Below are 23,890 nucleotides of genomic sequence, written 5' to 3'. Positions count from 1 at the left end.
AAAATGGCAGTTCTATGAAAATTTAATATTCAGTTTAATAGCCCTGCACCAGACAACTATGACAGTTCTTCAAAATCTTTTTGTTTATGGGTTTCACAATTTACCTTTAAAAAAAAAAAGAAAAAGAAAACTTTGTGTGACCTAGAATAGTTCTGTACCTAATTTTGTAAACTTTTGATATTTGTGTTAGAAGCAATAATATAGAAATAATTATAGAATTATTTTTCCAAAATGGACATTATATGGAATTGATTACATATTGATTTAAAGCAACCTCACTGCCACACGCCTGAAGTTAGATTCTAATAACCGTATCTGTTTTAGCACAGGAAAGCTGACGAAAAATATCACAATTAATATCAAATACCAATCATAGTAAATGTCCACAAAATGGCTAAGTTTCTGAACAAGGTCTAAAATAAATCTGATTTAGTTCCATCATCACAAAAAAGTAAAATGCACTAAACAAATCAGTACTCACTACACACTTAAGCGGTTTATCCTGAATTTATCCTGAATTAACTGTGCAGCTCTTCAGATGTGACTTGGTTGATGAAAGATGTAGAGAGAATGTATCCCCAACTACCCCACTCAACAACAACAGAAAAAAACTGTCCAGTTTGCAACCACTGCCTCATTTACATATTTTTCATTTCTAAGTTCATTTTCCACAACATACAATGATAACAGTCATGAGCTCATAATCTATGTACAGGCTTTCTTTAAAAGGAACCATTTAAACACACAATGACAACCGGTTAAAAAAATTCTATAATTCATGGTTTTAAAGAATACCTCAGGAAAACCATTAATGCACACAAAAGCACATCCAGTTGCTTTCTTGATTCCCACAGTTCAAATGCCAACAAAGCTACTGAACAGCTGTGAAACAGACTAACACTAAGAATTGAAAAATGTAAACAAAGCAACCCATTCCTCTACCAAAATGAGCACTACAGAATTTTTAATGAGAATACAATTAATTGACTTTGAAACAAAAGTTGATATTTAAAGAAAACATAAAACAGAAGAAAGGGCATTAAATAAACAAGACCAACATTTTACTAATCTCTTACTGTACCGTGGTAGCTTTTTTGTTTCCCTCACTACATCCACCCAATTCATTTTCATCTAAAACCATTAGCCCTGGCAAGAGTTTTTCCTTAAAAATTTTTATTTCATAAAATTTAACTCCTTAACTGAACCTTTTTTTTTTCCTTTTTTTTCCTTTCTACAGAATACCATATTACCCTAAGGAGTTAATGCCCTTTTCTCCTTTGCTAAGCTTTATGAAGACATCTGCCACCGTTAAATGAACCACCTGATAGCTTTTGACTCATTCTACTAATACTCAAATGACCATCTGCTCTAAGTTTTAATGGTATCTTGCCTGAGTTTAATAATTTAGAGAATTTGTATAACTGAAGTATTTTTGTTGGAAAATTTTATGAATATAGTAAAACATGTTGCTTAAGATCAATAACTACATTCTTAACAGACCTAATGAAAATGGCTCAAACTCACAAAGCAATGATTTAAGTAAAATGTTAAATTTCTGGGTAGAAATGATGGCTGAAAGAGAAAAGTAGAGTTTTCACTACAAGCAGTTAAATACATATGAAGTGCTTCAACAACAGAACAAAAATCTCTAAATTATCACTTCATAAAACAGCAAAAGTAAAAAGTAAACAACATAACTGTTCATTAACAACAGAATGGATATATATATTAGGGATACAATGGAATATCAAAAATGAATGTTCAACAGCCACACAATTCAACATGGACATACCCTTCACCATAATGCTGAATTTTTAAAAATATAGAATACAAAGGCCAGACACGGTGGCTCACACTTGTAATCCCAGCACTTTGGGAGGCCAAGGCAGGCGGATCAAGAGGTCAGGAGTTCGAGACCAACCTGGTCAACATGGTGAAACCCCATCGCTACTAAAAATACAAAAATTAGCCGGGCCCAGTGGCGCGCACCTGTAGTCCCAGCTACTCGGGAGGCTGAGGCAGGAGAATCGCTTGAACCCAGGAGGAGGAGGCTGTAGTGAGCCGAGATCACGCCACTGTACTCCAGCCTGGGCAACAGAGCCAGACTCCATCTCAAAAAAAAAAAAAAAAAAATATATATATATATATATAGTGTGTATATATATAATATATATAGAGAAAGAGAGAAAGAATACAAAGTGTTGAATGTAAATACATATTATTTACAGATATAGAAAAATGTGTAACATAAAGAAACTCATGGGAATGATAAAAACTAATGTGTGACAGTTGGTTACCTTAGGAGAAGAGGGGAAGGAATGCAAGTGAGAAATACTACACAGGGTGTTCAAATGTGTTAGTAACGCTTTCTTTCTAGATGGATTCTAGTTATTGGTTATATTACTTGTTTATTCACTTGTATATGCTAAATATTATGCAATAAATTTTAAAACTTTTCTTAAAAAGAAACATTCCTTCTAGACTAGTATGGTGCCTAGCTATACCCTAAACTTTGCCCAAATTCAAAGATTTCACCTAACATCAAAAAAAATGTACAAGTCAGCCAGGTGCGGTGGCTCATGCCTGTAATCCCAACACTTTGGGAGGCCAAGGCAGGTGGATAACGAGGTCAAGCGTTCAAGACCAACCTGGCCAACATAGTGAAACCCTATCTCTACTAACAATACAAAAATCAGCCAGGTGTGGTGGCACACGCCTGTAGTCCCAGCTACTTGACCAGCCTAGCCAACATGGCAAAACCCCATCTATACTAAAAATACAAAACTTGCCAGCCACGGTGGCATACACCTGTGATCCCACCTACTCAAGAGGCTGAGACAGGTGGATCACTTGAACCTGGAAGGCAAAGGTTGTAGTGAACCAGGATTGCGCCACTGCACTCCAGCCTAGGTGACAGAGCAAGATTTCATCTCAAAAAAAAAAAAAAAAAAAAGATTTTTATACCTTTTAAAATAACTGCACTAACTGGTAAAAACTCATTATTTGATTTTAGAAGCACACCACCTGTGTACCTTGAACTACTGTGATTTCATTTTACAGGTGACGAATGAAGGCTCGAAATGGGGGAGAAAAAATGACTGACAGACCAAGACTCGAATCTCCACCATCAACTTACTACTCGTGGAGTCTTGGGCAAATCAGTTTATTTCTCATGGCCTATTTTATCATCAATAAAATGAAGCCTAACAAACAACAATGAGATAAAGTATACAATGCCTGACACATGACTGGAGCTCAGTAAATGTTAATTCATTCCACTAGTTAATAGGCTCACTTGATAAAATCCTTGATTTCCCGGCTCCTAAGCTACTGCATTTTCTACTATCCCCTGCAAAGAAACTGGGGGGTAAGGGACAGTAAGGCACCATGATGTAAAATATTACGATTCAAAGCTCTCTGGATTTATTATCACTAGCCCTGCAAAACTGCCACAAATCAAACAATAATTTATTTTGATATTACAAAGTCTCTGCTCCATTTCTTGTTGGTTTAGGAACAAAATTATCATCAAGACAATAAATCCACTCCTGGGGGAAACCAAATACTCTTATCATAAGTGTGCTCTGAGAATATAAATGAATTCTAACCCAAGCAAATATTCATGAAAGTAAATTTGCTTTTAAAAAGTAATAAATATATAAATAAGTAAGTATTCCAAAGCCAAAAATGAATGTCTGGACTATCTGCTGTTTTCCATTTCTTATGACATTATCTCCTCCACTAATTTAAATGCTACCTTATCTTAGTCATGTTCCACAAGTCCATTTTATAAAAGTCAGTTGCTGGCCGGGTGCGGTGGCTCATGCCTGTAATCCCAGCACTTTGGGAAGCTGAAGCAGGCAGATCACGAGGTAAGGAGCTCGCGACCAGCTTGACCAACACGGTGAAATCCCGTCTCTACTAAAAATACAAAAATTAGCTGGGCATGGTGGCGGGCGCCTGTAATCCCAGCTACTCAGGAGGCTGAGGCAGGAGAATGGCAAGAACTCAGGAGGCGGAGCTTGCAGTGAGCCGAGATCACGCCGCTGCACTCCAGCCTGGGCGACAGAGCGAGACTCCGTCTCAAAAAAAAAAAAAAAAAAAGCCAGTTGTTTAGAATTCAGAACCCATTTTCCCTCAGAAACAAAAGTTTAAAGGTAACTTAGGTACCAGACTAGTTCACAAGAACCTGTTTACACTACATAGCGCTAATCTGCAGGCTTACAAAGATAAAACATGTTGTGTTCCTAGTTCCATCTGAGGAAATGGTTAAACTGCTCTAACTATATTCCCAGACATGATAAGACAAGCTAAATGGTGTGCAGCCGTATGAATATATGTGAGTAAAGAAATGGGTTTAAAAGCATGAGGAGGAATGTTCTTAAAGAGCCACTTTCCTACAGGTACTTAAAATGCACAAGCTCCTGTTTGATAACTTAAAGCAATGGTTTCCAAAAGTGAGTTACATGACCCAGGAGATATAAAAGATGACCTTTGAAATGCAAGAGAAAATCCTTTATCTGTCCACAATCCCTTATCTATAATGCCAAAATTCAAAAAAAACTCCAAACTCCAGAACAGTTTTTTTAGTAAGTTAGCAGCAAACTCATTTAATGGTAAACTCATCTGAACAAACAAAAGGCTACATACAGAATATAGTCTTTATTTATCCCCTTAGAATTATTCCTGTGCTTTGCTGCAGAAGTATTAATGTATTTCTTTATTTATAGGCTGTAGCTGTAGATCTCAAAGTGCATGTTATGTGTTACATGGCAAACACACCATATAATGCTAAAATCCAAAAGTTCATAAACTCAGTGCCAAGCATTCTCAAAAAGGTGTTGTGAACTTCCCTTAAAATGTCAACTTTTATATTTACTTTTTTTTCTAAAAACAGAAGAATAAAATTAAGTTTCACTCATTGTAAATCAGTCTATTGACATTAACATCCTAGTGGGTCCCTGAAAAAACCCACATGAAACACCTGGAACACAAAAGGTATACTGAGGGTGCGTGGGAGTTTGAGAACATGAGGGAGTTAACAAAGCTCCTCTGTGTTGTGTGCTTCTGGCACATTAACACATGCTGCAGTTTTGGGTACCTACTTTGGCATTTTTGTGGCATATACCCTAATGATACAAAATAAAATGTCACTGATTACCTTGAAACAGAGTACTTAGAAGAGTCAAAATTAAGAATGAGTTTCATATTTTTCTTTTACAAAATAATAGTGTTGCAAAACTGTACACTCATTCTGTGATGAAAAATAATTGGTGGTGTACCCCTTAGAAATTTTTTTTTTTCTAATTACACCTATTGAATCTGTCCCTTCCAAGGAAAGGTGATATCTGGCAATAAATGTCAGATGCTTTCCCAAAGAAACTAACATGAACAATGTGAAACTGATTTTGGATGTTGGAGCTGTTTCCATCATTACATAGTTCTTAATGCTGAAATGATGTGTAGTACCAACAAACTCATCTGCATCCTTAAAAGACGGTAATATTTACTTAATTTTAAATTCAATGGATGTTTAATTCATTTGTTCAAAATATAAAAGTGAATGCCTTCCAATTTAGTCTGCAAGAAATGATTAGCATCAGAAAAGATGGGCAATTAACAGCTAAATTTCAATGGAAATTTTTACTTAACTGGTAAATGAGAGAGAAAAATAAGAATCAAGATTTAGTAAACACATTGTATTAGGATCCAATCAGGAAATAGAAACCATATAATACACCACCCCTAGAAGTGGGGAAACAACGGGAAAAGAAAGGACTTAATGAGGCCCCAAGGAACTAGAATACAGACCTTTAAAAAGCTGCTATGACTGGTTGATACAGGTGTCCTGGAGGAGGGTACAGAGTCCAGTTTTGCTGTTGTCGGAAATACAGTAGACCCTCCTTATCCAAAGGGAATACTTTCCAACACTCCCCAATGGATGCCTTAAAGTGCAGATAACACTGACCCTAACTGCTGCCAAATGGAACACATTTCTGTTCACGTCTTCCAAGCACAAATTTAGTGCTGTTTCCATCTTAACTAAGCACTTATGCGCTGTGGCCCTAATTTTTGTAGTTTAAGATGTGACAGCAAAACTAACACGAAATTTCTTTTTTTTTCTTCACAATTTCATGGATAGACAGTTCATTACTGTAGATCTCAGAATCCTCAGCACAGGATTTTTTCTATTTCCCTGAGAACTTTCACCTTTTTACTTAAAGGATGCTCTTGATGGCTTCTCTTTGACCTGTCTGAATTGCCAACATCACTACTCCTTAGCTTTGGAGCCATTATAAAGTCAAATAAGGGTTACGTGAACACGAGCCCCACAATACCATGACAGTTGATCTGATAACAGGCAGCTACTAAGTGACTAAATAGGTGGGCAGCATAGGCAGTGTAGGGAAGCTGGACACGGTGACAGATTTGGTCCCAGGCAGGAGAGTTCATCACACTATTCAGAATACTGTGCAATTTAAAACGTATGAATTGTTTATTTCTGGAATTTCTGATTTTATATTTTCAGACCATGGTTGACCTCAGATAACTGAAAATGAGGAAAGCAAGACCATGGATAAAGGGGGACTACTATATGTAAACTAGAATCAAATACTGATACAGAAATCAACATCCCAACCTAGCCTGCTGGGTAGAACGACACCAAACAGGAAAGAGCAAGTCAGATTCCCAATCTAGCCTTCCAGTCTCCCTCTAGTGCCTCCTACTGGCAGAGCCAACAGGGATCCAACTGGCAAAGGAGAAATACAGTGTGCAGAACCAGTCCAGCCTCACAGGGCAGAGATGGGGGTTAGGAGGTGAGGTTAATAACCAGCATACATCCATCAGAAATGCACTTTTTGGCCGGGCGCCATGGCTCACACCTGTAATCCCAGCACTTTGGGAGGCTGAGGCGGGTGGATTACCTGAGGTCAGGAGTTCCACACCAGTCTGGTCAACATGGTGGAACCCCATCTCTAATAAAAACACGAAAAGTTAACTGGGCGTGGTGGCAGGCGCCTATAATCCCAGCTACTTGGGAGACCGAGGCAGGAGAATCACTTGAACCTGGGAGGCAGAGGTTGCAGTGGGCCAAGATCGCGCCACTGCGCTCCAGCCTGGGCAACAAGAATGAAACTCTATCTCAAAAAAAAAAAAAAAGAAAGAAAGAAAGAAGAAATATACTTCTTTTATTAGGCTCTATGATCTGTCACTGTGAGGTCTCTGTTTTAGCTACAGCATCCAGTAAAACCAAGAATTGAAACAAACAAAACTTAGACTTGACTTACTATTAAATTGAAATTTTCAAAAATAAAATCAAATTGGTCTCATCTCATTTAAAAAAAAAAGATTTTGAGCCTGGGCATGATGGCTCATGCCTGTAATTGCAACACTTTGGGAGGTCAAGGTGGGTGCATCACTTGTGGTCAGGAGTTCAAGACCAGCCTGGCCAACATGGTGAAACCCCGTCTCTACTAAAAATACAAAATAAGCCGGGTGTGGTGGCAGGCACCTGCAATCCCAGCTACTTAGGAGGCTGAGGCAGGAGAATCGCTTTAACCTGTGAAGCAAAGGCTGCAGTGAGCCGAGATCGTGCCACTGCACTACAGACTGGGCAACAAGAGCAAAACTCCATCTCAAAAATAAATAAATAAAAATAAAGAATATTTTGAGAAACAAAATACCAAAATATCATTCTGAAGGTTTAATCCTTTCAGTCTATTCATCCTTTTTCTACATATATTTTCCCATAAATAGTATTTTAGCCTTTCAAAAATTTACATTAAAAGCACAATATTGGGGTAGGGAGGGGGCAGAAAAAAAAAAGAAAAAGCACAGTATCTATGTTAGTCCTTTGAAACTTGCTTTTTCACTCAACATATATTTGGCAAACATACATCCAATTCTTCCACTTTAACTGCTAATATTTTACTTATTTGTGTTTTCATTAGTCTGTATATAAACTTTTAATAATTCCCCAATTATTATTTTTAATAAACAATATCGCAATGAATTTCTTCATACATATCTTTATAAATATGTGCCTGAGAATCTCATGAATATACACCTGGAAGATGTTTTCAGCTGCAGAACATGTGTTTTTTGTTTTTTTTTTGTTTTTTAATTTACAAGATGTTGCCAACTTGCTTCTCAAAGTGGTTGTACGGATTTACTCTACCACAAGGCCTGGAGAGTTGTTTCCCTATATTCTTCATTAATACATACTATAATTTGACTTTTAATTTTTGTCAATCTAACTGAAGTGAAAAGATATCTTTTGTTTCATTTGTACTTCCCAGGTTACCTATGAGTTCGTTGTGTGAATAATTATAGTTATTAGCTTTTTCAAAGCCAGAGAAATATTTATATTTAAATTTATCTAATCCATTGATTTCCTAAAGGAAAAAGACAGCTGGTTGGCCCAATTCTAACTGCTACCTGAAAATTTTCTGCCTTACCAGGTAATGTAATTATCCATGACCACATATAAACATAAATATTAATAGGTCAATTTTTCTCATTAAATAAAAAAAACTTTATAAAAAACCTAACATTTCAGTAATTTGAATACTAACAATGATATGATAGTTGAGTAGATATGACAATGTCACATCTTCTGCCAAGAGCAGAGCTTGTCCTCAAGAGCAGAGCTGGGACTTTGGCCCAATATGTTTGGAATAAAGAATAAAAGATAAAGGACCCCAGTACTACTATAACAGTAAAGTTTGACCAGCTCAAACTGGAGGATCTGACAGCCTTATATGAAGCTCAATTACTTGCTTTAACAACAAAAACTTTCATGGGACTAATACGTTTTCTTACAAGAAGCTAAATATAATTATATGTAATAAACTACCTGTGACATATTGTGTAGACACACACACACTCCCAAAAACCTATTAATGTCCAACAATGGTATCACATTAAGTTAATCAAATAACCACAGCATGGACTAGCATAGGACTTCTCATATCCAACATTAAATGCTAGAACAGGGAGGCAGTTCTGACAGAAAAAGGTTTTGAATAGAATTGTATATTCAACCAAATTATCAGTCAGTTTTGGGGGTGAGAGAGACAGTGTAGCAAAATAAAGCAATTTTCAGGCCTGCAAGGACTCAAACTCCTATAAAGAAAGAAAAGGGAAAAAAAGGGAAGAAAGAAAGGAAGGGAAAAGGATTTTTCCCCCAAGAAAATGAGAAGGGAATGACATGAGATATAGTATAAGAAGGAGTAATAAGAGAGAACTACAATTTTAAATCCAATTAATTACTAGTAACATAACTGTGAGCCGGTGTGGTAGCTCACGCCTGTAATCCCAGCACTTTGGGAGGCAGAGATGGATGGATCACTTGAGGTCAGGAGCTTGAGAGACCAGCCTAGCCAACATGGTGAAACCCCATCTCTACTAAAAATACAAAACTTTGCTGGGTATGGTGGTGCATGCCTGTAGTCCCAGTTACTTGCGGGGCTGAGGCAGGAGAATCACTAGAACCCAGGAGTCAGAGGTTGCAGTGAGCCGAGATCGCACCACTGCACCCCAGCCTGGGTGACAGACTATGTCTCAAAATAAATAAATTAATTAATAATAATAACTGTGACGTTTAATGCAATTTTATGAGCAAATCTTTTTTTTTTTTCTCCTCTGTTTGCTACTGGGTCTCATTCTGTCACCCAGGCTGAAGTGCAGTAGCATGATCTCAGCTCACTGCAACCTCTGCCTCCCAGGATCAACTGATTCTCCTGCCTCAACCTCACTACCAAATAGCTCGGACTACAGGCACACACCACCATGGTGGGCTAATTTTTATATTGTTTTGTAGAGACGGGGTTTTGCCATTTTGCCCAGGCTGGTCTCAAACTCCTTGGCTCAAGCAACCTGCCCGCCTCAGCCTCCCAAAGTGCTAGGACTACAGGCGAGAGCCACTGTGCCCAGCTGAGCAAATCTTACAACATAAAAAGAAGCAAGTATTTACAGGAGTATGGTGGGGGAGAGAGGACAATGCAAACAAAAATTTGGGACTAATTTTCCTGAAAATTTACATAAAACCAACACAATGAAAAAGGTAAGAGGTGGCCGCATGCCAAAACGGCTCAAGCCTGTAATCCCAGCATCTTTAGAGGCCGACGGTGGATCACGGTGGTCAGGAGATCTGGAAAGACCATCCTAGTGAACACAGTGAAACCCTGCCTACTAAACTACAAAAACCAGTCAAGGCAGGAAGGGAGCCTGTAGTCCCAGCTACACGGGAGGCTGAGGCAGGAGAATGGCGTGAACCCGGGAGTATGGAGCCGGGCAGGGTGAGCTGAGATCCAGCCACTGTACTCCAGCCTGGGCTTACAGAGCAAGACTCCACATCTCAAAAAAAAAAAAAAAAAAAGAAAAGAAAAAGGTAAGAGGTATGGGGCAGGAGATGGCCCGGCACAGTGGCTCACATCTGTAATCACAGCACTTTGGGAGGGTGAGGCGGGTGGATCACCTGAGGTCAGGAGTTCCAGACCAGCCTGGCCAACATCTCCACTAAAAATACAAAAATTAGGCTGGACGCGGTGGCTCACACCTGTAATCCCAGCACTTTGGCAGGCCGGCGGATCACAAGGTCAGGAGATCGAGACCATCCTGGCTAACACAGTGAAACCCCGTCTCTACTAAAAATACAAAAAATTAGCCATGCACGGTGGCATGTGCCTGTAGCCCCAGCTACTCGGGAGGCTGAGGCAGGAGAATGGCGTGAACCTGGGAGGCGGAGTTTGCAGTGAGCAGAGATCTTGCCACTGCACTCCAGCCTGGACAACAGAGCGAGACTCCGTCTCAAAAAAAAAAAAAAAATACAAAAATTAGCCAGACATGGTGGCGCCCGCCTGTAACCCCAGCTACTTGTGAGGCTGAGGTAGGAGAATCGCTTGCACCTAGTAGGAGAATCACTTGCACCCAGGAGGTGAAGGTTGCAGTGAGCTGAGATCATGCCATTGCACTCCAGCCTGGGTGACAGAGTGAAACTCCATCTCAAAAAAATAAAGAAAGAAACAAGTATGGGCAGGAGTAATTAAGAGACTGACTAGTTTTCAAAAAAAAACTAATGCAAAAAAAACACTAATTTTTTGATCTGTTTGTTACATATTAAAAGGTAATAATTAGCAGAGCAGAAAAAAAAAGGTGATAAAATTTCTAACTCACTGGTTAAAAAAAAAAATACAAGAAAACTGGAAAGTTAAAAAGTAAGGTAGCAGCCAGCTGCGATGGCTCATGCCTGTAATCCCAGCAATTTGGAAGGCCGAGGCAGGCGGATCACCTAAGGTCGGGAGTTCGAGACCAGCCTGACCAACATGGAGAAACCCCGTCTCTACTAAAAATATAAAAAATTAGCTGGGAGTGGTGGGGCATGCCTGTAATCCCAGCTACTCGGGAGGCTGGGGCAGGAGAATCACTTGAACCCGGGAGGCAGAGTTTGCAGTGAGCCAAGATCGCGCCATTGTACTCCAGCCTGGGCAATAAGAGGAAAACTTCGTCTCAAAAGAAAAAAAAAAAGTCAGGTAGCAGTCATCAGAAAAAATGTATCAGTTGCCACAATACATATGAACAAGTTAAATTCCTCTATTAAAAGACAAAGGTTCTCAAAGTCAGTGAGGATAATATTTAACCATGTCATTTATAACAGAAATTGCTATAACAAATCAATTTAAAAGCTAAAAATTAGTAAACAAAGGTATATATACACAAATATACTTGTTGCAGTGTTGTTTAAAATGACAAAAAGGAAACACTATAAATGTCTATGAAAATAGTTAAGTAAAATATTTTTTAACTGTTAAATACCATGTACCTAATAAAAAGAATGAGACAGATTCTTATGTGCTAACACTGCAAGATGTCCAAGACAATATATATTTAAAAAGAAAACTGAAGAACAGTACGTATGGCATACCTATATGGGAATACATATATATTTCTCTATAAGTAGTTAAGTTTAACACATAAAAATAACTGTCACCTTGTTTTACCATATAGGAAGTACATATTAGATTACTTATAAGGAAAACAGAAAACATATATGTCAAGTAGAAAAAAGGAATGAAACAAAACTATGTATACCATAAAACCTTAGCTGTGCAAAAAGAACACACTAGAAAGAAACAAGCAGGGCTCAGTGGCTCATGCCTGTAATCCAGGCAATCTGGGATGCTGAGGTTGAAGGATCACCTGAGGCCAGGAGTTTGAGACCAGCCTGGGTGATACACCAAGACCCCAACTCTAAGAAAAATAAAAAATAAAAAAAATTAGCCAGGCTCGGTGGAGTGCACCTATAGTCCTAGTTACTCGGGAGGCTGAGGTGGGAGGATCACCTGAGCCCAGGAACTCGAGGTTGCAATGAGCTACAATCACACCACTGCACTCCAGCCTGGGCAACAGAGTGAAACTCTTTTCTTTTTTTTTAGAAAAAAAAAAAAAAAAAAAGGCCGGACACGATGGCTCACAACTGTAATCCCAGCACTTTGGAAGGCCAAGGCAGGTGGATCACTTGACCTCACAAGTTCAAGACCAACCAGGGCAACATGGCAGGACCCTGTCTCTACAAAAAAATACACAAATTATCTGTGCATGGTGGTGCGCATCTCTAGTTCCAGCTACTCAAAGGCTGAGGTGGGAATGAGGTGGGAAGATGGCTTGAGCCCAGGAGGCGGAGGCTGCAGTGAGCTGAGACTGTGCCACTGCACTCCAGCCTGGGGGACAAGAGTGAAACTCCAGAAAGAAAGAAGAGAAAGGGAGAAGGGGGAGAGAGAGAAAGAGGGAGAGAGGGAAAGGAGGAGAGGGGGAGGGGGAAGAGAGGGGGAGAGAGTGAGAGAGAAGGGTCGGGAGGGAGAAGGGGGAGGGAGAGGGGAAGAAAATAAAACTCAAAAAAGAATGATTTTGAAAAGAGCACTAAACAATTTACAACAGGATATATCACAAGGTTTCATTTCTAAATTGGTTTACATTTCATTATCAATTTTCCAACAAGCAAAGTATTACAGGTGGTCACGTTTTTGAATGACTATACTATAAAAGAAAAAGAGAATGATACAGAGGAAAAGCAATGAACTGGTATTCATCCCTACTATCTGCCACTCACCAGCTTTGTGACTGAACAAATTTCTTAATCTCTCTGAACCTCAGTTTCCTTTTATCTTGTTTTAGGATAATATCTATCTAATCTCGGGTCCAATGAGTCAAAAGCTCTTTGAAAAGTGTGTTTGATTCAGAAAATATTCATCCAGAGACATGGCTCTGCTGGAAAATGGAGATACAAGAATAACACAGACCCTTTCCCTTAAACTAATAACCTAGTGCAAAAGACAATTACAACACAGCATACCCTGCTATAACAGATGAAAGCACACATGTGATGAGATCACACTAGCTAGCAATTAAAGAGGGTGGAGGAGAGACCCTGGTGGATGGCTACCTGAGAACACATTCAAAAAGAAACATCTAATCTAATCAGAGGGACAGGCTGGAAAGTATAGGATCGAAAATATACCTTAAGATAGCATTACACTTACAAAAAGTACATATATTAGAAAGGTGTTACATGCTCCTTTCAGTTGCACAAAATTCTCTTCTCCCCAACTAATAATGCCAATCTAGTTTTAAAAACATGTATTACCAACAAAAAATCAAGGCTTGAAATCTGTTGAAAGGAAAAGGAGAAAACAGAAACGCAGGGAATCTCAAGTAGACAGTCACTCAGTACTCTGCTGTTCAAAGTGTGTCCTTGAGCCAGCAGTATCTGCATCACCTATGAGCTTATTAGAAATATTCTCGCAGAATCCCAGACTTACTGAATTAGAATCTGCATTTTAAAAGGTCCCCAGGTGATCTGTGTGCTTTAAGCTTGAGAAGTACTGACACAGGGGTCTACTAGTTGATTTCTTGAAGTCCTCAGCTCAACTAAGCTGCAATCTACAGGGACTATTAAGAACTAGATAGACTTTCATAATTTACAACATTATTTTAGTGGAGGAAATAAAATAAGAAAGACATTTTACAGAAGTCTTTAAAATAGGTAGGATATATGAGGAAATAAAGTTTTCCTTGCAGATGTCATTAGTAAAAAACATTTTGTGATATTTCATCCTTTCCAGGTGTGGCATCCTGCTGCCCAAACATTGTTCCCTCAAGTCCTGTTTTATCCTACGGCTTTGTGTCCTGACAAATACCCTTTTCTACTGTAGTTCTAGAAACAGATCAGAATAGCGGACTCAGAAAAGGAAAAGCTGAGGATTATTAATTCATTTCATTTTTTTAATCCAGGGTCAGCCCTTTTAAACCTTCAATTGAATACAAAACATCTGATAAGTTTTTCCACATATGACCGGAGAGGCATTCTTTGCTAGTGGTCAAAGAAAAGGACAAAGAACTACCCCCAAAACAGTTTGAATGAACGATGACCCGAAGCTGGTTTTGAATAAAGCTGATTTTCTATACCTTTAACTTTGTATTATCTATACCAAGAATGACAGAACCTTAACAGGAAAGCTACATTCATTTTCTCCATTACCTCTGGTAACACTACAACAGTGTAGTCAAGTGAACACAAAACAAGCATAAATAAAAACACATTTCTCCCCAACTCCTATAAAATCAGTGCCTAGATGATAAAATGTCAACTACACCTACTTGACTACAGACTTTACGAAATTAAATCCAAACTAATTAAATAACATCCCATATAGTTCCAAAATCTTCTTGCTCACTACAAATGAGCCAAATGAATCTGGAAACAAGATAGAAGTTATATCACTCAAACAGATACTAAATGCTCCTCTCTGCAAAGTTTAACTATCCTAGACCATAAATTCAAACCTATCATGTGTGTCCTGAAAGAAAAAATAAAGCTGATATGCCAAAATATTACAGACCCGCATACAACTCCCAGACAAAATCTCCAAAATGTAGTGAAAAAAATCATATCAGAAAGATTCACAATGATCCAACCACTCCAGAATCCTTAACTCCCAGAAAAGTTGCAAGGAATCTTATGCTGAAGGTTACCCATTTCTTAATTCTCAATAATACTGCAATAAATTTTCTATTCATATAATGTAGGTGGAACTAGGGAACAAAGGATGAATAATCAAAGGCAACCTCAGTTCTCCCTCTGATAAATATAATGTTTCTTTTTTAATTAAGCATAAAAATATGTCACACACAAAAATATAGAACGGGCTGAGTGCGGTGGCTCACACCTATAATCCCAGCACCTTGGGAGGCTGAAGCTATGGATCACTTGAGGTCAGGTGTTCGAGACCAGCCTGGCCAACATGGTGAAACCCCGTCTCTACTAAAAATACAAAAGTCAGGTGTGGTGGTGCATGCCTGTAATTCCAGCTACTCAGGAGGATGAGATAGGAGAATCACTTGAATCTGGGGGACGGAGGTTGCAGTGAGCTGAGGTCACACAACTACATTCCAGCCTGGACCACAGAGGGAGACTGTCTCAAAAAAAATAAAATTGTGTGTGTGAGTGTGTGTGTAACACCTATGCACTCACCACGGGGTAGGTTTAATCCCAGAACATTACCAAAATACTTAAAAGCCCCTGGTGTACTTCTACCAATTGTGCTCTCCACTCCCTTCACCATAAGGAGGTCCAGTCCACTCCCTTGAATTTAGTGTTTATCATTAACTTTATCTGGCACACTTTTACCACACATGTACATATCCCTAAACCAATGAGTCTCAATTGGGAGCAATTTTGCCCCCGCTAGGGGACATCTGGCAATGTCTGGAGATATTGTGGGTTGCCACAAGGAGGTGGGGTGCTACTGCATCTAATGGGTAGAGGCCAGGGATGCCTGCCTACAATGCACAGGACATTCCTATAACAAAAAATTATCCTATCCAATTTAAAATGTCAATAGTGCCAAGGTTGCAAAACCCTACCCTAAAATAGTTTTGTTCCGCACTTTAACATACCATAGGTTTTCTTTTGCAACTTACTTTATTTGCTTAACATTCTCTTTATATACAGTACTGTACTATATAAATTCATACAATTTATCCATTCTCCTGTTAATGTACATTTAAGTTGTTTCCAATTTTCTGTTTTTACATGCAACACTGCTGTGAACATTCTTTTTTAAATTTTATTTTATTTATCTCAAAACCATAGTAACTGCTGTGAACATTCTTATACAAGCCTCCATGTGCTCAAACAGAGATTCTCTCCAGGACAGTGACTTTCAGAGTGTTGTTCTTCAACCACTAGGGAAATCCTCAAGACCCTTTGAAGGGCTTCATGAGGTCAAAAGTATTTTTACAATAATACGTAAGATACAAGTTATCTTTTTCATATTGGCATCACATTTCTGGTACAAAAGCAACAGTTGGTAAAATTTCTGGTGACTTAGCCGAGTTAACACTGTCATTAATGAGACACATGGATATTATGTACCTCCTGGTATCATGCACTAACAAGGGTAAAACATCATTTCTACGAGTCTTGCCGAAAATACATAATCTGAATTTAATCATGAAAAAGCAGCAGAAATACCCAATTTGAGAGATAACAAGATTGTTTTTCATTACCTTGACACTGACTAAAGACTGAAGAACTCACCCAGATTGGAAGAGACCACTAAATGCAACGTGTGATCTTGGATCAGAAAAAGAATATTAGTAGGACACTAATAATAACCACTACATATAATTTGAATAAATGAAATTTGAATAAGGTGTATAGATTAGTTAATACGGTATTACCGTATTAGTGTTAATTTTCTGGTTTTGATCATTGTACTTGCTAAGATATTAACAGCTGCAGAAGGTGGGTAAAGGGCAAAAGGGAACTCTTACTAGTTTTGTAATTTTTCTGGAAGACTACAATTGTTTCAAAAACAAAAGTTAATTTTTAAAATGTTAATTTTATGCAAACAAATATCAAGTACTTAATAAATATTGAGTAAATCTTATAGAATGTAACAAAATGTCAATGAACACTGATTATTAAATCTTTTGAAGGAAAAAAAACACTGAAAGTAGTAGTATAGTACTGGGGCAAAACAAGAGCCAGGAGCTTACAATTTTGTTCAATTCTTTAAAAAAAAAAAAACCTGAAGAAATTAAAATATATTTCAACAAGTATTTCATATGAAGGTTGGCTGTCCTGTGTCCATCCTGCTCTTAAAAGGTTTATTAAAAGATTAGATGAACAAGATAAACCACTACATATAACAATATATAAAATGATCTTATTAAATAAAGATTCTAAAAGTTACTTCTGAAAAAATCTACTTTTATAGTAAGATAATAAAACTATTAATATGATAGATATACCCCATACTACAAACATATAGATAACATTACTATTCCTTCAAAAATCACCGTAGTAAAGAATCTGTTACACTTTACCCTAGATATTTAAATTTCCTCATAAAGCTACAATTACTGATACCAAGAATTCCTCCAAATACGGGTTGTGGTCAGACTTTAGTTTGAGCTAGCATGACAACAAAACTTCAAGGCTGCAGGTGACAAAAGAAAACCCTGTCTCAAAAAAAAAAAAAAGAGTAGGCAGAAATTAGGCCTCAAACACTTTTGCTGGCAGTGTCAACTCATAAAACGTCTTCAAAAAGCAATTAGTCAATATCTACCAAAATGTTAAATATGTGCAATGTTTTGATGCAGCAATTCCACTTCTTCAGAAATACTCAGCACATATGCATAAGGATATATGTGCAAGGACCTATTCACTGCATCATTGTAAAGAAAACATGAAATAATAAAACGCCCATCGATAAACTCCTGGTTAGACAAATCACCGTATCCAATCACTGGAATACTATGCAGCCATGAAACAATGGAACAATCACCAATATAATTTAGTGAAAGAAACAAAAATGCAGAGGAGTGAATATAGTTATCATTTGTACTTAAAGGGGATTAGATTTATAGTATAGTCACACACATGCTTGCCATGCAATAGAGTATTCTGTAAGACTACACAAAAAACTGATAACAATGGCTGCCCCTTTTTGGGCTGTTGAATCTTTTCATTTTCTTCTGGTCATGTACATACACTCTTTTTAATATTCAGAAAGCTATCTAAAGCCTGATCTTGTGGCTGACTCCTGTAATGCCAGCATTTTGGGAGGCTGAGATGGGAGGGCTGCTTGAGGTCAGGAGTTCAAGACCAGCCCAAGAAATAAAGCGAGACAACTGTCGCTTTAAAGAAAAAAATTTTTTTAATAATTGTTTTTAAAAAGCTGGCTAAGGAATACAATTTGTTGAATTAGCTGTTCAAAAATTGAGTTGGCTTGTGTTAAGTTCTTTATTGCTACTAATAATAACTATGAGCCCATTCCAAGATTTGTAAGGCCTTGCCAAACTCAATCAATGTCTTAGAAGCAGCTCATTTAGGAATACTGAAAAGTACCCAATTTTAAATGTGAACTATTTTCTACAGAATCAAGGATAAATAATACCAAAGATGAATCTATATGAAAATGAATTTGAAATTTATTTTGTGAAAGCAAGCCTTTGGTTTAATCATTTAGAAACTCTAGCGTCAATAACAGACCCCTAAAAGTCACTAATCAAGATTCATTAATCAAGGATCCTGACTCACTGCTAGGTGAATGGGTAAGATTCTGACATCACCTTACTGAGACGGATGTTAGTGTAACAAAAAATAAAATCAGGTGTCCCCTATGCCGATCTGCCACTTGGAAAAAGTATTTAACACAAAGAAATGGTTCAAGAGCTCAGGCTGGTTTTCCCTCTATTGATAAAGATACAAAATAGAACAATATGGATGAAAAATCATTCCACAGAGTCCCAAGTAACATTTGGCTACTGAACTCCAAGTCATTCTGTGTCACAGGCGGTAAGAAAAAAGGCATCTCCACAAATCCGAGGTATCAACGGCCCCTCGGCAATTGTAAACGGTCAACTGAGCACCATATGGCAAGGCAAGCCTCCCTTCAGACAGTTATCACTTGGTGGCTGATTAATTTCAATGGCTTATTAGATAGGCCTCTCCAGACTCCTTCCGAAGAGGAGGAGTCGGGTTGGGGGAGCTGTGTCTGTTCTCTTCCCGGTGCTTTGTGTTTTCCAGGCTTGAAAGCATCCCGGTGATGGTGCTGCCATCATTTCCCTTGGGGGTAGGGGGTCTTTTCTGTAAGTTTTTGTTCACCCGTTCTGAACCTAGAATTCCCTTTACGCTTTCCCTTTCCGCTCACTCCAGCCGGGCGCTGCCCACCAGGTGTCCCACCGCAGACCTCTCCCCGCGCCACCGACGTCCACCGCAGCTCGCCCCTTCCCCCCGCGCGCGCAGGCCCGGGCCAGGTGGCCGCGGCTTACCGGTGGGCGCGCTGTCCAGGATGCGGAGGTCGTAAGCCCCGGAGCAGCGGTAGTTGGCAGCGGTGCCGTTGTCCCACACTACCACCACCTCCTCGGGGCTCTCGAAGCTCCGGACAGTGCCCACATGGCCCTCGCCGCCGTCCTGCTTCCCCCACTTCCAGTCCGGGCCGCGCACTACCCGAGCGCCAACCCCTTCCACCATCACCCGGTTATTCCGGGAGTTACTCATCGGGGCCCGGGCGGTGGGCTCCGCCGCTGCCGCCGCCGCCGCCGCTGCCGCCGGGGGGCCCGTGAGGGAATTGGGCCCGGGCCGGACTCTCGGCGCCGGCGGGGGCGGCAGCGAGCCCCGGGGGACGTGGGAATAACTCACGGAGGCGGCGGCGCGGTCCCCGCGGAGCCCAAAGCCGCTGGCCAGCCGTCGCCGCCGCGCCCCCCGCTCGGACTGGAGGGCGGCCCGCGGCTGCTCGGAGGCGGCGGCGGCTAGCGGGCGGAGGGGAGGGGGCCGTGGGCGGGGATTTCCCCGCTTCCTCCGGGCTCCCCGGCCAGGCTACAGCGACGGCCGCCAGGAAACCACGCTCTCCCCCGGCCGGGAGCGCGAGAAGCGCAGGGGGCCGGGGGAGGTTAGCCCGGGGGGGGCGGCGAGGGCGGCGGGGAGCAAGCTTAACTGCCGGCCTTTCTGCGACCCCGGGCCCTGGCTCCGGGGAGGGAGCCCGAGCGCCGGCGCCGCCTCCTCCCCCGTGGGCAGCGGTGGTACCTCCCGGCGTCCGGCGAGGGCCCGGGCCCTCTGGCTCCCTTCTCTCTGCCCCCGCACCAACCGCCGCGCTCCGCCCCGCCACAGAGTCCCAGCCCGGCGAGAGCGGCTCCACATCCGGGTACCGCCGTACCCACGGCCGGAGCGGCACCTTCTCAGAGCGTCTAGGAGGGGGATCCTCGGCAATAATACAGTGGGAAGGGTTTCGGGGAGCCGCGCGATCGCGGGAAGAAAGGAGGAGAAAACCGATCCCTAAGCGGCACTCCAGGGTCCAATGAGAATGCGCATGCGCGCGGTCTAGAAAAAGGGCGGATGGGAAGCCCAACCCCAGCCTCGGGCGATGGAGGGGCGGATCCCTGGAGTTGCCGCCCGATGGTGCCGCGCGCCCAATGAGCTGTGAGGAAAGCAGTTGGGCCGTCCTGGAGGCGGGGCTGGAGAAAGTGAGGGTCGGGAGGCTACCCCGGCTGCCGAAATTGGACGGCTGTGATGTGGCCAGTTTTTCACTGACTGCTAGTTTTCCTAGGCGAACTAAGTGTGAATAGGGGATTCCATATTCTTTTAGTCTTCCTTTTTAACGAAGGCAGAAATACATCCACCGATTCAGGGCGACCTGTATTTGTGTGGGTGTAAATTGAAAACATTTCAAACCAGACAGAGCAGGTGGTTAGTAGTGTGTTTTTAAGCTGAACAGCATGGTATGGAATGTTGTGAGCCATGGTAAAACCTTTTAGAAGGTGTGTCTTGCCTTTATGCACAAGTAGGGTGGTAGGTAGACTCCAAACTTCGCTCATTAATAATTGCCTCCACTCACGAAAAAATTCAGTCCCTAATTACAAAATACAACCTTCAAAGGAAGATTCGAGGATTATAAACGAAGTTTCTGGTTGCCATTATTCAAATGACATTATGCTGCGTAGGGTTTAAAACCGTTGTTTCCACAGGCCAGCACTGTTGGCACTGTCAACATGCATTGTTAGCATAAACTGTTGCTTTTCCTGATAGTCAAAAGAGGGAAACTCTAACAGAATGGATAATCAAGGGGAAAGACAAGAGAAGTGATGTAAAATGTACCCAAGGAATTATTATGTACTGAAATAAAATGTTTTTTGGTTTGTTTGTTTTGTTTTTTGCTTTGTTTTTGAGGCAGAGTCTCACTCTGTCATCCAGGCTGGACTGCAGTGGCGCCATCTCGGTTCACTGCAACCTCCTCCTCCTGCGTTCAAGGGATCCTCCCACCTCAGCCTCCTCAGTAGCTGGGACCTCAGGAACGCTCAACCACGCCCAGCTAATATTTTGTATTTTTGGCAGAGGCGAGCAGGGGGCAGCGGGGGAGCTTTTTGGGGCGTGGATCTCACTATTTTCCCTGGCCGGACTGACTGGTGTCGAACTCCTGAGCTCAAGCAATCCTTCCACCTCAGTCTCCCAAAGTGTTTATCCCAGGGATAAAGCAGACTTGATCGTGGTGGATAAGCTTTTTGATGTGCTGCCGGCTTCTGTTTGTTAGTATTTTATAGAGGATTTTCGCGTCGATGTTCATCAGGAATATTGGCCTGAAATTTTCTTTTTTTGATGTGTCTCTGCCAGGTTTTGGTATTAGGATGATGCTGGCCTCCTAAAATGAGTTTTACGAAGGAGGAAGGATTCTCTCTCTTTCTATAGTTTGGAATAGTTTCAGAAAGAAAAATACCAGCTCCTCTTTGTACCTCTGGTAGAATTCGGCTGTGAATCCGTCTGGTCCTGGACTTTTTGTGGTTGTTAGGCTATTAATTATTGCCTCAATTTCAGAACTTGTTATTGGTCTGTTTAGGGATTCCACTTCTTCCTGGTTTAGTGTTGGGAGGGTGTATGTGTCCAGGAATTTATCCATTTCTTCTAGATTTTCTAGTTTATTTGCTTAGAGGTGTTTATAGTATTCTGTGATGGTAGTTTGTATTTCTGTGGGATTGGTGGTGATATACCCTTTATCATTTTTTATTGTGTCTATTTGATTCTTCTCTCTTTTCTTCTTTATTAGCCTGGCTAGTGGTCTATCTACATAGCTGATCTTTTCAAAAAACCAGCTCCTGGCTTCATTAATTTTTTTGAAGGGTTTTTCATGTCTCTATCTCCTTCAGTTCTGCGCTGATCTTAGTTATTTCTTGTCTTCTGCTAGCTTTTGAATTTGTTTGCTCTTACTTCTCTAGGTTTTTGTTTTGTTTTGTTTTGTTTTGTTTTGTTTTGAGATGGAGTATCACTCTGTCGCCCAAGCTGGACTGCAGTGGCGCTGTCTCGGCTCACTGCAAGCTCCGCCTCCTGGGTTCAGGCCCTTCTCCTGCCTCAGCCTCCCGAGTAGCTGGAACCACAGGCGCCTACCACCACGCCTGGCTAATTTTTTGTATTTTCAGTAGATACAGGGTTTCACCATGCTAGCCAGGATGGTCTCGATCTCCTGACTTTGTGATCCGCCCACCTCAGCCTCCCAAAGTGCTGGGATTACAGGTGTGAGCCACTGCAGCCTGCCTCTCTAGTTATTTTAATTGTGATGTTAGAATGTCGATTTTAGATCTTTCCTGCTTTCTCTATGGGCATTTAATGCTATAAATTTCCCTCTACACACTGCTTTAAATGAGTCCCAGAGATTCTGGTACATTGTGTCTTTCTTCTCATTGGTTTCAAAGAACATATTTATTTCTGCCTTAATTTCCTTTTTTACCCAGTAGTCATTCAGGAACAGGTTGTTCAGTTTCCATGTGGTTGTGCGGTTTTAAGTGAGTTTCTTAATCCTGAGTTCTAATTTGATTGCACTGTGGTCTGAGAGACTGTTTGTTATGATTTCCATTCTTTTGCATTTGCTAAGGAGTGTTTTACTCCCAATTATGTGGAATAACCAACTAGCCTTATAATGACAGGATCAATTCACATATAACAATATTAGAATTTTAGAATAAGTGCACTGTGGTGCTGAGAAGAATGTGTATTCTATTGATTTGGGGTGAAGAGTTCTGTAAATGTCTATTAGGTCTGCTTGGTCCAGAGCTGAGTTCCAGTCCTGGATATCCTTGTTAATTTTGTCTTGTTGATCTGTCTAATAGTGACATTGGGGTGTTAAAGTCTCCCACTATTATTGTGGGGAGTCTAAGTCTCTTTGTAGGTCTCTAAGAACTTGCTTTATGAATCTGGGTGCTCCTGTATAGGATGCATATATGTTTAGGATAGTTAGCTCTTCTTGTTGAATTGATCCCTTTACCATTATGTAATGCCCTTCTTTGTCATTTTGATCTTTGTTGGTTTAAAGTCTGTTTCATCAGAGACTAGGATTGTAACCCCTGTTTTTTTTGCTTTCCATTTGCTTGATAAATATTCCTCCATCCCTTTATTTTGAGCCTACGTGTGTCTTTGCACATGAAATGGGTCTCCTAAATACAGCACACCGATGGGTCTTGACTCTTTATCCAGTTTGCCAGTCTGTGTCTTTTAATTGGGGCACTTAACCTGTTTACATTTAAGTTTAATATTGGTATGTGTGAATTTGATCCTGTTGTTATGATGCTAGCTGGTTATTTTGCCCGTTAGTTGATACAGTTTCTTCATAGCATCCATGGTCTTTACATTTTGGTATGTTTTTGCAGTGGCTGGTACTGGTTGTTCCTTTCTATGTTTAGCGCTTCCTTCAGGAGCTCTTGTAAGGTAGGCCTGGTGGTGACAAAATCTCTTGGCATTTGCTTGTCTGAGAATGATTTTATTTCTCCTTCGCTTATGAAGCTTAGTTTGGCTGGATATGAAATTCTGGGTTGAAAATTCTTTTCTTTAAGAATGTTG

The 23,890-nt window shown here is 40.5% G+C and overlaps 1 protein-coding gene across 3 annotated transcripts in view; it reads right to left on the bottom strand.

The window, feature by feature from the left end:
• MIB1 (mindbomb E3 ubiquitin protein ligase 1) overlaps window positions 1-20,247 on the bottom strand; it is a 133,126-nt gene extending 112,879 nt beyond the window's left edge. The window contains exon 1 of one of the 3 annotated variants that reach the window (XM_009192508.2): window positions 20,226-20,247. Coding sequence is in view for 1 of the 3 variants with exons in the window: in XM_003914226.4 (XP_003914275.1) it covers window positions 19,342-19,570 (229 nt within the window). In the remaining 2 variants the exon portion in view is untranslated. The other 2 variants (XM_003914226.4, XM_021929853.2) reach the window with 2 other exon arrangements.
• Between the last annotated feature and the right edge of the window lie 3,643 nt (window positions 20,248-23,890).

The sequence above is a fragment of the Papio anubis genome, chromosome 19 (genome assembly GCF_008728515.1).
Source record: "Papio anubis isolate 15944 chromosome 19, Panubis1.0, whole genome shotgun sequence".
Classification (NCBI taxonomy): Eukaryota; Metazoa; Chordata; class Mammalia; order Primates; family Cercopithecidae; genus Papio; species Papio anubis.
This window is presented reverse-complemented; position numbering and strand designations above follow the sequence as displayed.